At 38.4% G+C, this 14,941-nt stretch overlaps 1 protein-coding gene across 3 annotated transcripts in view; it reads right to left on the minus strand.

Moving 5' to 3' along the window:
• gucy1a2 (guanylate cyclase 1, soluble, alpha 2) overlaps positions 1–14,941 on the minus strand; it is a 63,851-nt gene that overhangs the window by 2,694 nt on the left and 46,216 nt on the right. For 2 of the 3 annotated variants that reach the window (XM_044203567.1, XM_044203568.1), the window contains exons 8-9: positions 14,328–14,482; positions 8,789–13,954 (exon numbers count right to left, since the gene is read on the minus strand). The exons of the other annotated variant lie outside the window; for it this stretch is intronic. In XM_044203567.1, coding sequence (XP_044059502.1) covers positions 13,735–13,954; positions 14,328–14,482 — 375 coding nt within the window. In that variant the 3' untranslated portion in view covers positions 8,789–13,734. Of the gene's footprint in view, positions 1–8,788; positions 13,955–14,327; positions 14,483–14,941 lie in introns of those variants that run through there. 3 annotated transcript variants of the gene reach the window in all.

The following is a 14,941-nucleotide window of genomic DNA, read 5'->3' on the forward strand; positions in this document are numbered from 1 at the left end:
AGGACATTTTGTATTATGTCTCCAGCTTTATCAAAACAACATTTTTTGAAACATCAGGCATCCAAACTGACCAGCAGAAATTTCCTTTTTAACCGTGAGTTTCATATTAAAGGAATACTTCAACATTGTGGGAAGTACGCTTATTCGCTTTCTTGCAGAGCTATAAGAGAAGACTGATACCTCTCTCATGTCTGTACAGTAAATATGAAGCCACCAGCAGCAGCTTAGCTTAGCATGAAGACTGGAAACAGCTGGTTCTGCCCAAAGGTAACAAAATTAACATGTTGTTTCTCCTTTGTTAAATCTTTACAAAGCCGAAGTGCAAAATGTGACAAGTGAGAGCCACACTCTGTAGAGTTGGGGGATAATTTCCTGTGGGGTTGTCAGTAGGAGCAACTTCCTTCACATTACACATAATATAAAAATATGGATCAGTGCAGCGTTCAGATGTCAAAATGACAAAAAAAAGCCATTCTGCTCAATGATAAAAAATCTATTTCCGCATTTTGAAGGAGGTATTTTTGTATTTCCTTTGTAATGCAATGAACCATGAATTCTTCTGTACACACCAGGGCTGTTAAGTAAACACACACACAAGCATAAGCAGCACATGCTGATATATATATATATATATATATATATATATATATACACACAGCAGAACAGTTTTCGTTAGTTAGCAATACAAAGTCTAATCATGATATGTACCACCAAGCAACTGGTTGTTATTGTGAATTATGTCAGTCCTTAAACCTGCAATAACTGATGTTTTTGGCATATCATCAGCTGCTAAATGCTCCATGTTCACTAGCTAGTTGTAGCTAATTGTGTCGGTCTGCCATTTGCTGCTGAGCAGATAGCGTACAGTGGGTTTTTAGGGCTTTGTTTCTGAAAACAGCTGCCTGCTGCGACTGAAAATTACACTGAGAGTGGTGAGAGTGAACCAACGCATTAAAGTTCAGCCAGAGAGCTGAACAATGAGCTGAAACTCACTGAAGCTCTGTAAAGGCTTTCACATTGTCATTTGATACATTGTTCTTAAAAATCTACATAAAAATTATGGCTGCTTTAATCACAAACAGTAATACTGGTGTTCTTCTGTTTTCATTAGTGCTGAGTCAATCACAGAAACATGAAGGAAGTCACAAACTCCCACAAGTACAGTCAACTTGTGTTGTGTTACTTAGCTGCAAGTCTGTTTTGAGTCTTTCTGTCCAGATTATAACAGAAAATTCAGGCTTTGTAGGTCAGTGGACATTATGTTTGCTGCAACATTGGTGCTAATGGTGTGTTTTCTAGTAATCCTGTAGGTAAAAACGCTGTCCCGCAGATATTATACACTGATCTCTGAGATTATCCAGAACTTCACATATGGGTGACCGCAGAGACTTTTAGGGAAAATATACATTCATGTTCCAGTCGACAAAATACGCATCACTTCATCCTATGAAGATTAACAGAAGCCAAATGTCCACACAAATGCACACAGCACAGTAAGTATGTGCGCAGGGAGATGGAGGTGTTGGATGGTGGTTACAAGCTCTCACACAAAAACACATGCAGATTCACGCAAAGGGCATCCTACTCACACTGCCTTGTGAGGTTGCCTCTATGATCTTTTAATTTGCATGGATCAACACTAATCCTACAATCCTGCTCATCTCTTTTCCACTCTGGCGACCCCGGTGGAAAATATCAGAGCAGGGCAGGACATGTGGATTACTTCTTGTTAGGGATAAAGTCATGTGAGGTTTCAGTTTGTCATCTCTTTCACTGTTTATAAAGATTCTTATTCTTACCTATGTAGTTTTAGGGTTGTTAAAATTATCTTATTCCAAACGGTAGTGTCATATACATATATATATATATATATATATATATAGTATCAGCTTGCTCCATCTTGTCATTGAAGCTTTATGATGTTTACATAGATTTAAATATTCAAACCCAAGATTCAATGATTTGCGGCTGCATCATTCCATCAAATGGAAATATTCTGGCTGCGTTGTGCATCATTGCATACACATTTCGCTAAAGTTCAGCCTGACATATTTGGTATGTTTGGAAATTTTGGGATCTCTACTGGAATTAAAAATTTGTGGGTTTGAATAATGTTACACTTCAAAGCCTGCCTCAAGCAAAATTATAGTCAATAATGTATGGTCAAACATTAAAAAAAATCTGTTGCAGAGCAGCAGCGCTTTACTAGGGGTTTTGGGGAAACAAATAAGGAGATATTGGTCTGAAAGAAGACATCGGAAGACGGCAACAACAGAGAAATTTACGGGCAAGCTGATTAGAGAGGGACTTGGCTTGGAAGAAAGAGAAAGTGAGAGTGGTATGAATTAGAGCTCAGGGAGCCGGAGAGAGAACTGTGGTAGTGATGGATGAGAGAAAGATGGAGGGAGAGAACAGATGAAAGAAGAACATAGGTGGGAGGCCAGCAGTGATTCATTATTGAGGACCACGCCCCTCGGTTGAAATGCGGAAATACACACAGATACACACACTTGTAATCACACACGGGGAGGCTGGCAGGGGAGGCTGGTGGGCGTGGGTGCACATGCCCTGAGTGTCTGACAGTTTATTACCTAACTAGAACCACAAGGAAGATGGTTCCTTCATATATCTTCATCTACATGTTTGCAGCCCACAGATACATATCAATCTGATGAAGGTCGATGAAGACCAAGACATCATACCTTCTGTTTTACATACATTTTTTCTCTTCATTTCTACTTTTGTGCTGTTTTTAGATTAAGTTAGACTGATTTAAACAAAAAAAAACCTAAATAAAATAAAAGAGGTTTGTAGGGAAATAAAATATACAGAAAATACAATTAAACACAAAACATAAATAAAATGTGAATTTCTGGTGGGTTTTTTTTGGCTTGTTTGTTTTGTTTTTTGAATGGTGGCTAGTCAAAAGTCTTAGTTCCATTGAGGGAATATGGCCTCATGAGCGCAGAATTTCTAAAATCCTGGGTACGACCAGATCTGTCGCGATAATTACGTTATCGACTTATTGTACAATATATGGACATGACCTCGATCCTTTTTGCTGACTTCGTGTTTACATGCGTGTTTGTTTACATAAGAATGTCCCCAACATTTTAGCCGACATGATGCCAGAATAAACATATAAGACTTGGGGCGCAGTGCTTTTTTTACTTCAAATGTACAATGTCCCTGTAGTTAGTTTGGGATTATTTGGCTAAAGATTTCTCTATCTCTGCCCTGCTGCAATCGACACAACTATGCTTTATGCAAATGAATGCCATGCGAATGCCCTTAAAATGACAATAATATCATTTATTGCAATTATTGCTGGGACAATATATCATCCAACAAAAGTAGTTGACAGGCCTAGGTACAACCTTGGTCACAAAGACATTAATTCTCACTGGCTTCCCACCTGTGAACACAATCAATTGTATTTGTTAGAACACACCATTAATCGCAGTGCAGGTTTCTGCAGTGGTGGGCAACAACTTGGCTCCTGTTGTAACTGCGTGCCCTGCCAAATGTTGTTTTGAGCCAAGTTTGATTTGCAAACAGTCTTCACAACCTCTTATGGAAAATTACATTTCAAAGGTAAACTCAAACAAAAAAGAAATTACACATACTGAACGATAAGCATAACGTTAAGTTCATTAAGCTCACTGACCTTGAAAATAGTACCATAGTTTGATAAAACAATCCCTACATAAGGCCTGTTTATAGTACAAGCTTTTCTGGAGCTACTAAACAAGCCAACACAGATGAAAAGTCCTAAATGTGCTGTAGATAGAGATCTGGGATTCTGGAAGGGGCATCTGTATGTTTGTGTATTGTAAAATCACTCTGGGGACAATAAATCTAGATGAAGTCTCCATGACAACTGTGCAATCTCCATCCACTGATGAAGACTATGTAGTACAGTTAAAAGCACTGAATGTTGTTAATCTGACCGTGGACAACATCCAGAAACAAACACTTCTCACAACAGAAATTCTCCTAAGAGGTCAAGCTGAAAAGAAAACATACCAAACCACACCCTATGTTTTCAATACAGACTACATACACACAGATCAGAGCGCTTCTACAGATACATCCATGAATAATGGCAGCATAATTCATTCTGAGTGGTCTGACACACACAATACACATATATACATACACACACACAACATAACCCCACACAACCATAACCCATAACTCAGCCCTGCTTCATTTGGCTAATATGACAAGCATGTATGTGTGCAAATTACATGACCTTTGTTCACTCATTCATACCTTCTGTGTGTTTGTGTGTGTGCGAGATTTCCATTAGCACGTTAGCTTGTGTGATGTTAAGCCACACCCCATACTCACCCACCTGTGCAGTGAAGATGGTCCATGTGAAATATTCAAACCTCCCAGAGCCAATTAGTGTAATGGTGACGTATTTGCATATACAGAGGGTGCAAAGGGGGGTAAAAGATAAAGGGAGGAAGGGCAGAACAGAGAAGAGGGGTGAACTATGAGACTACATGGGAGGGAAATGAACAACATCATTGAAATTGTCACTGAGATTTTTGAAGGCTTCTGGCTTAAGTGTTACTTGACTGTTGCAACCAAGGCTATTACCAATGTATCAGTGAAGGTGCACTGTCTGAGAGGATTTCTACAAAAATATGCACAAGAATAACAAAAATAACAGGAGACAGCAAAAAAAAAGCTGCTGGTTACCATAGTTTACATGGCAGCCAATCTGATTTTGCATATTGCATGCAGGATGGAAATTATCTACACAGTTTGAAAGCATCCTTGAACAGTCAGATTGGTTGGCTGAAACTACCTAGTATAGTTATAGTTATAGTTATCTTCTCTTTTACACATACATCTGTGGCTCTTAAGCTTGGGACAACCCCAGTGGTGGAAGAAGTACTCAGATCCTTTAGTAAAAGTACTAATACCACACTGTGAAAATACTCCACTGCAAGTAAAAGTCCTGCATTCAAAACTTACTTATTATTGGCAAAATGTACTTTAAGTATCTCATTGTGCAGTAAAATAGTCCCTGTCAGTGTTTTATTAAATGTGATGTTTTTGGATTAACATTACTGCTGCAATAATGTGTGTGTTGCATTTTACTGCTGTAGATGTTTAAAGTTGAGCAAATTTTACCGACTTTATATACTGTTGGCCAGTTTAATCTACGGAAATGTATCATATTCTATAAGATCATCATATGTTTGTGGCGTCGCTGTCTTGTGAGAACCATGTATCTCTAAAAAAAGTCAACTTTTCATGAGCTCAGAAAAACAGTCCTGTTTTCAGCTTTGTGACAATGTATTTTCTAGCTAATCCAGGTGGGGGTGTTATCTTAAGTTGAAGAATTCAACACATAAAGGAACTTTTAATCTTTCAGTTTATCAGAAAAATTAAAAATCACCAAATTTAGAGATACGTGGTTTTCAGGACAGTAAGGGTATGAAAAATGAATTAATCTGAAAAGTAACTAAAGCTGTCAGACAAATTTAGTGGAGTAAAAAGGACAATATTTGCCTCTGAGATATGGTGGAGTAGGCTACAAGAATAAAGTTGGAAGCATAAAATGAAAATGGAAATAGTAAAGTACAATTACCTTTAATTTGTACTTAAGTACAGTACTTGAGTAAATGTTCTTAGTTACTTTCCACCGCTGGACAAAGTCGAAGACAAGCTGAAACCTACAAAGACTGTTTCTACCAACTTGCATAGATTTTTTAGTGTTTGACAGTCAGGAAGGAGCATAAACCATATGAGAGTGAGTAAATACATTGGACAACACACTGCACGACTGGTCAGTACCGACTGGAGTTCTGACGGTAGACGAGCCCGCAAATCCTGCAGGAATGTCAATTGTTGCGTGTTCTTGTACCAAAACAAACATGGATGACAACTGGCAGATTGCACTGTTTATATGCAGTACAATTTGCTTCTGAAAAGCCCAAAAAGGAGGGTTTGACGTGAGAAGCAGAGTTTGGGTGAGATCCTGGAGAGGTGTGGGCAACACTGTAAAAAGGCAGCTAACTTCAGGTAAAGCTGTTTATTTAATGGTATGTCTCCCTTTGGCGAGTCGACACACAAGTGATGTCATCAGTTGCCGACGTCAGGCTTTAAAGAGAAGAGGGGAAAAAATCCTAAACTCTCTTTCTTCTTCAGCGAAATGATCCCAATTGCATTTTCTTTGTATATGTGAAAACAGGAACAGATTTCATCAAAATGGCTGAGTTTGATGGTTCTGCACATTTTTTTGGCTGGTGATTCATTCAAATAGAGCATAAATATGAAGTTAAAGCTTGATGTCTTGGAAGTTAAAGGCCCAGCACACTCACACAGGTGTTTTCAGTTGCCCAGCCTGATTAGACCTCTAGTCATGTGGAAGATGGGTGGAGCTTTGCTGGATATTATGTCACACCTAATAAGAATAATAAAGGGTTAAGTTGTGCAGATGCAACAGCATTAACAGGAGAGTGAAGTCTGTACACGCTCACACAGTCCTGAGAAGAGGTCTAATCAGGCAACAAGTGAAAACACCTGTGTGGGTGTACTTGGTGTAGAGGGCCTTTAAATGTAACCGTTTAACTAGTCCTAACGAAACTCACTTTTAAGGAAATCATCTCGGTTGATTCAAGACTAGGGTAAGTCCAGATGTATTTCAATCCATATATGAGAAAACCAGTTTAGGTTAATCTGGAATGATCTGGATATTTTTATACTTACAATGTATCAAGTGACAATGTGAAAGGGATCACTCGTAGTGATGAAACCTACAGAGAATTCTTACCTGAATCTGCAGCTCGCCTCAGCTTTACGGAGTTGCAGTTCATTGTTTGGCTGTCTGTTCCTAAACTGTTTTGGTTCACTCTCATCGCTCTCATAGTGTTGATTTCGGGCCGCAGCAGGAAACTTTTTTTCAGCGAAAAGCCTCGACAAACCCACTGTACAAGACCTGTTCAGCACCAAACAGCAGGCAGACACAGTTAGCGACTAGCTGGTGAACATAGTGGAGCATTTAGCAGCTAAGGAGTCAGATATTTCCCTCAGGAGTTGTTAGAGACCACAGAGCTAAATGAGAGTGAATTTTGAACTTACATTCATCAGGTGGCCAGAAACACGACTCCAATCAACGATGTTGCTCAACTGTTTGCTAACATGTTCGCCATACCAACTTAAAAAGTGATGACACTTTATGTCAATGTTGTGTTCACTTGTTTCTGCTGCCCCCAAGTGGACAAAAAATCTATTATTTGCAGGTTTAATCTGTTTCTGGACAAACATGCCTGAGCAATGAGAGGTCAGAAGTGAATGGCAAGACTTGATAAAGGCTAGAGGTGGGTCACCTCATAACATACGATTCACTGAAGTTGAGGAGCAACGGCACCTAAAAACCAGACTCAAGAAGATGAAGCTAAAGTGAGACAATCCTGGACCACAAAAGAATGAAAAATATTTCCTGGCCCAACAAATTATGATCCTCTGATTCATCCTGCCTAGTTATCATGATCCATCTGGAACACTTTGGCACTGTGTTTCGTAAATCTGTGCTATATCTGTTATGGAATCTGTACATGCATTTATAACTACTCTGTTGAAGGATTATTATATATTATTATTATTATTGGAAAAGTAGCCCTTGTGTTTCAGTATCTATGTGATCTACACACGCTTGACAAATTTACATGAACTCTAGGTCTGTTTGAAATGCGAAAGCATAATGAGAAAAAAACAGAAAGGGACGTTAATGCTCATTTGAAGATCTATATAACTTTGATCTTTATACTCTGTCACTGTCAAACAATCAAATGCATACTCACACGCTCATATCAGTCATATGTGCAAATACAAGTAACAGCCACAGTCTTTTTTCCTTATTAAAGATACTTGGTGTTTTTTATTTACATCATATAAGACAGAAGATGTGCCCTTAATGTCAGTCAGAAACCAACAGCTGTCATCAAGCCACATACACACCTGATTCCAACGACAGGGTCATACAGGGTTCATGTCCAGGGTCAGCTCTGTATGTTTACAACATGACATCAAAGTACAAAACACTGACCAGAATTTTTGACATGTGACATCGACCAGTGGCTCCCAAAGTCTAAGAGAGATCCCAGTGAAATGATGAATAGTAAAATGTCACAAATATTTTATTACATATAAACTAAGCTGGTGAACAAATGTTAGAATGTTAGATGTTGGAAGCTACTATTCTCATGTCGGTGAAGCTTTATAGATGTTGATTGGTGGAGTAATGTGCATCCATTAGGAGGACCCTGGACATGGATGACAAGCATCAATCATGTTTGTTGCTGCTGTTAAAACCAGGATAATATTTAACAAATAGGGACCAGTTTCCCATCAGCTTAGAGCTGTTGTACTGTAAGTCTGTGGGGGTGAAGTTGATTTTGGCAACAAGACTTAGTTTATAACAATGTCCTGCAAAAAAAACACATGTTGAGCAACTTTATATTTCAATAAAAATGACAGTGTCGTGCTCATTCAGTTGAAGAAAATGTTTCATAAATCCAGAAAATCGTTCAAAATTTGATGTGGAATGAAAAAATTACAATAGTGTCAATGTAAAAATCTACAATTTTTGTCTTAATTCTTGAAATTAAAACAAGACATGAGGGTGGGAAGGTTTTATGGGACATAGGTATGTTGGGAAAACCAGCCTGGCTTTAGATGGCACATATACTGACATAAAGTATCTGGCTGAAATAGAAAATGGACAACAAAGCAGAGGAAAATGTGAATTATACCAACAAAAAAAAAATCTGCTATATATTTTTATTACAATTTCCAGTTTCAGTTTTAATATATTAAATAGATCTAAATTGTACAGATTTGTTACAGGTACAACAGGCCTTTATTAACAAATGATTATGTTTGTACATTTTGACTCTCACAGGCAACTGTTGCTGGAGTTACGGGTGTATTTGGCTTTGTCCCACTGGACACTGGACCCTCCCACACTTACCTCAGGCTCATGACAACATTTGTTCATGTTCATTGTTTGACACAGCTTATACAGTGCAGCTCAGTTGTACTGCCACTGTAACTGTGACTGACAACAACACTGTAGAGAACCGGTACCTGCAACACCTCCGCATCTTAACGGCAAGACAGCGAGATCTGACCAAATGTTTAATATTATGCCAAGAATTTACAGACTTGGAGACATGAGCGTTGGACACAAGTTGCGTAGGTGTAGTGCTGATGTAATGTCCTTTATTTAGCCAAGATGCAGAATTCAGCCACTGCTGAAGTTGAGTGTAAATAACACCTGCACTACATTTATGCTACAATAGATTTTGTACAAGTACACATTAATGCATGTATGCATTATAGAATATTGTCATGATGGCAGTCATCTTGTGTGCCCCTATATGTGAAAGTCTGCCTTGGGAAAACCTTACCTCAGGCTCAATGACGCAACTGTCACATACACTTAAGAGAGGTTCACCTACCTTGTGAGGACCCTAAGGAAATGCAGTCTTTACAATACAATGGTAGTGTACATGCACAGATTTTTCCCCATAGTCGATTTAACAGTGTTTGCACTTCCTTATGTACTTTTACAATTAAAATGTGTTGGTCATCGTCTCCTTGTAGCAGGAGTCGCACCTACTTTTGGGTGTGTGGGGACATAAAGTCAGAGTAAAACCGGTTGAAACTGTTATGCTCTTTTTAAAATCTCCAGAAGTTAACACTGTAGACTAGGTTTGCAATGGCAACTAGTCAGCTTAACTATCAAGCATGGCTATCATTATTATATCACATTGTAGTCATAATTGACCATTACTTCGTCATTATTCTTCAATTATATTTATCTAATCTCCACTACTTGCTTCCTGGACTGGAGTGTACTCTTACTGTAGGTATTGCAGCCTCTGAGGCTGAGTTGCCATATATCTTCTTCCATGAGTAGCATCAAATTGCAATTTGTCCTGTGTTTCTGGTTTAACCCACTATAATAAGCTTATGCACGAGGGTATGGGTTCATTGGTCCATATGGGATTTTTCCAGCTAAAATAGAGCTAAAGACACTTCGGGTACCTCTTTGAAAACTGTTGTTTTCTATAAAATGCTCCATGTGGTCTCTCAAACATTTGTGAAATTATACTTTATTTAATCATCAGAGCAATAATAAGCCTAACCAGTATCCACTTTCCCAGGCCTTAAAGACATGGGAAACTTCCCTCAGGCTCTTGGAAAACTTGGTAAACCATTGTCTAGTGTATTTGGCAATTTATACTGAAGCAGAATTCACTTTTGCTAGGCAGACTTGTCAACGTTACTATAAAGAGAAATGTTAAAGTGCTAATCTTCTGAGCCACTGATGTATACAGATACAGGATGTGTGTTTCACTGATGTCTCAGGTGGGTTTTACAGATTCTGGTCCTCTATAATATCACAAAAAACATGAATGTTAACGACCTTTTGGTCTCAGGAACAGTTTTAAATATGAACAACATTATGCTGATTTCTAACAGATGTAGCAAGCCCCCACAAGGAATGTATGACTTAACTTCTGAGTTGCTATTTGTCTCTGTCAATTTATATTGTAGATAAATTGTCTAGGCTTAAAATGACAAGGTTGACCCACTAAACAATAGTACCTAGTTTGGAGTTAATACACATAATTTCTTTGTGTTACAATTCCTGATATTTTTAGGCAAAAAACTATGCTCCCATGTGTTAGACTGATTGGATTTACTGTATGTTTAGGTGTAATTGATATTTAGTCCATTGTTAGTTCTATACTGCATAGTATACTTAAAGCGACAGGAAACAATTTTGAAAATAGGTTATAGTTATTTTTGTTTACAGTAAATATGAATAAAACTATGCGGCATACGGAAAAATATTCTCAAAAATGTCTATTTTCATTGCCAAAATGTATCAGGACCTTTACAGAACATGCTGTAAATGTGCAAGCATTTCAAGCTTTCTGATGCTACTGCTGTCAGAGAATCTGATGACAGCTGTATGAATTATTTATGGCAATAATGACCTATGAGCATAGTTTTCTAGCACTTCTAACCCATCACAGGTTCAAACACTGGCAGGTCAAAAGGGAATTTTTTGACTTTTCTATTTCTCCTCCTCCCATCCTTTCCTCAAACATGGCACAGTGCTTTGTTATGCTGGTGTCAATCTCAGTTAGAGGGCACAGTGCCCTTTAGTGGGTGAAACCTTTGGCCAGATGGGCATTAGTTTTTGTGTCTGAAGTAAATTACCCTGCTGATGTTTTCCTACAAGCTGTGTTTTACATAGCATAGCCAGCACATGTTCCTGCCAAGGCCAGTGAGTTGACAAAGTGTTTGGCTGTCACTGTGCTGGTCCTGCCCTTTAACAACAGAACGTACATAACAGACAGCAAGAACTAAACCTCTACTTAAAAAGCAAGATTAGTCCCTGCTGGAGGTGTCTCAGACTTGAATTGGCACATTTTATTTGATCTTTTAGAGGTTTAGCCACCAGTATGTCAAGATATAGTGAAATTGCAACATGCTTTTCCCATTTCCATTCCTTTGTGATTTAAACATGAATAAAAAACCTGTGCTGGAGTTTTCCACTGTTAAAAATGTACTGTGAGCAGTTAATAACAGTTTAGTTATTAAAGTTATTTTGTCAGTAACTTGCGGCATATTGTGATGTTGTACAATTGAAAAATGTTTACTTTTTTTTTACACCGAGAAGGTAAGCACACAGAGGTAGTACCACTTATTCAAATTTAAACAACCTAGATTATTTCATAACTTTTTTAGAGTGATCAATAATAAATTAAAATTAGGATGTGATGTTGACAAATCTATGTGTACTTCTTTTGATAATCAAAACTTTTCTACCGACATTAAAAATGTAATATTTCATGGAAACTAATGCCTCCTACAAATAGTTTTTTCTCTCCATTGTGGGCCTGTAACAGTCAGCTATTCAAACTGATACAACTTGATATGTGACTTGTACTTCACTGATGTCAACAACCAAAGAGAACAATGGCAGCAAGGTGACGTGTGTTACATTAAGTAAGTATCCAAATGTGCCCAGTCTGTCTTTATGATGGCAGTTTATGATGATTCACGAAGACAAAAACGTACAATTATTCTGACATTTATTCTCCCAGGTTTGGGTTACTGAGCTACGCTGACGTATTTGGAAGGCCTGAGATTTCCACTGAGTAAATCATACTCAGTCTACCAGCAAACTAGTAGACTTGAATTTGAATCGTGTTGGTTACATTTGCATGGGGATAGTATATACTTTTATATCCATGTGGTAAAAAAATGCTATTAAAAAAGATTATGTATGTAAATGTGAACTGTGTCAAGCATGCATACTGTGACTATGTGTAGAAGTTAGTATAGTACTATATTATTAGTACTATATTGTATGTATTATTGGATGATCTGAACAAAAAACAGATGAATAGAATTTTAAATATTTGAACTCTTTGAGGAGCGCTTGATTGATCTTGCCAGCCAATCACGACCGCGACCGCCTCAAAATTAAAGACACAACTAGTCAAGACTCAACGGTGGCTCGGTGGGATAAGGCGCCTGCCGTGACTTGCAACTTCACGGGTTCAAATGTGGCTCATTATCTTTGGCACATGTCATAAAAACTTCTTAAAACAAGTAGAAACAAGATAATTGAAGCACTCGTTATGTTTTTTATTCTTTTCAAATATTTAAAATGAATCCATCTTGTATTTGTCCTGATTTGAGCAGTAAAAAGGCACTGAGCTGGGAATGATTTTCAGTCCTAAACATATTACCTGCAATGAAATGGCTGGATTGCTCTTGGTTTTAGTTTGTTGTGGGTTAGAAGCAGAAAAGGCTCTAAGATCAGCTTAGTACTAGCGTTTTTGGCATTTGTCCTTAGATGAACCCTTTTCAAACCTATTTCCTTGTTTGTGCCTCTCATTTGTCTCCCCCCACACCAAACAACTGGTCCTAAGTGGACAGATGGATGTAACGAGCAGCAGATGTTCGACATATGTATGTTTGGTAAAGCATGACATGACTTAGGGACAGTTGGAAGGGGAGGAAAGGGAGTTGTATTGTTCTTCAGTAGTGGTCTTCCTTGTACAAGAGGCAATGATGCACAGCAAACTTTTGTGGCAATGTTGCCATCTTCTAAAAGTTCATACAATTTCATTCCTCAGCATCCACTTTGTTAATGAAAAGTGGATTTGTTCTATTTGCGCAATTCCATTGCTAATGAGTGCAACACTGGTCATGTAAATGGTCTCTCTCCAGATTTTCTCCAAGCATTGTTGCCTCTAGATCCAGGTCAGGGTAACATCTGGATGAGAGGACCACTGGAGAGAGCTAGAAACCAGGTATGAAGCTGAGGAATCCAGCTAGATCATTAAGTTTTATATTAAGGTTTCTCTGCTAATTGACGTCATCAGTACACTTCCTTGGGGAAGGGTCCATGTGAGACTAACACAGTTGCTGTTCAAGTCTTTTGAACCATCACTCCCTTGCTCAGGGGGAGATGAGGGCATGCGGTTCTTTTTCACTTATGATGAGAGCATTTTTTTTAAAGTTTCATACATATAGGCCATCCCACAGGTCTGAATCCAAGTTTACTCATAATGCATTTGCATATCCAAAGATCTGTGTGATCTGTTTTCCTGCATAGTCCACAGGTTCAAATCCAGCCTCTCACATAATGAATATCTGTGTATCCTAGTCTGTGTATGGGACCTACAGACTTGTTTCTCTTAGAAACATGGTCCCAATGCTGTAGGAGACTTTCCTCATAGAGGCCGGGGGGGCGGAGCGAGAGCTGGTCAATGAGGCATGGCTGTGAGACGTCCCCGCCTCCAGGAAGTAACATGTCCCCGGGATCTCTTTGGGAAAATTCTCCGGGAGCTCCAGCCGTGAACGAGGGACAAATGAAAAAGAGCGATCATCTTTCAGCAACCTGTTGAGAAGAGAAATTTTTTTATTATGGAATAAGGTAAAAAAAAAAATAATAATAAACCGAGAAAAAGACACCACATGAATGAATAATCACTCATTACAATAACAATAACAGCCAATAAAATTTTTGTTTTGTGTTTTTGTTTACATGTGTGTGGGTGTGTGTGTCCACAGCTTAATCTATGTAGTAACAAAGCTTTGTTTAGACAGATAGATATTATCCATCACAGCAAACATAATTAGTCATTAGACATACAAACACACACACACATACAGCTGGAGTGGTGTGTATGAGGAGATGGCAGATGTGTCTGATGTCAAGTGATGTACATGTAATTATGTATATGTCCACAAGAGGAAGTGCTGTTACTTACTGGTAAGTTGTGGGACTAACATTGATACACCTCGGATGGCTCCCCGATTCAAACTTGCTGGCAAGTGTCACATTGTTCCCAAACAGGCAATAACGTGGCATTTTAACCCCGACCACGCCTGCCAGCACCGAACCTGTGTGGATACCTATCCTTAGCTAAGAGAGACAGGGAGGGAGAAGGTGGTGGGAGAAGTTTGTAGAGTAAAAAAGAAGGTGGGAGAGCATTAGAGCATTAACACAACCAGCAGCACATGCACTTGGCCTGAAAATGGAAGTTATGCAGCTGCTGCTGTTACAGTATTTTCACTTAACGTCAGTGTCTAGATTACTTTCTCCCCACTCTACACTCTTTACACTGTGCAGCTTAATTGCTCTTCAACGAAGTCTGATCTCGAGATGAAATGAATAGTCAATTAATTGACTATTCAACAAAAAAGTAATTGAAGTAAAAACTTTTTTGATAATCAATTAATCATTTAAGTCATTTATCAAATGAAAATGCAAAAACTTCCAACTTCTCAAATGTGAGGATTTGATGATTTTCTTTGTTATATATGATAGTAAACTGAATATCTTTGGGTTTTGGACTGTTAGTCGGATGAAACAAGCCGTTTG

This window comes from Siniperca chuatsi, linkage group LG7, assembly GCF_020085105.1.
Source record: "Siniperca chuatsi isolate FFG_IHB_CAS linkage group LG7, ASM2008510v1, whole genome shotgun sequence".
Lineage (NCBI taxonomy): Eukaryota > Metazoa > Chordata > Actinopteri > Centrarchiformes > Sinipercidae > Siniperca > Siniperca chuatsi.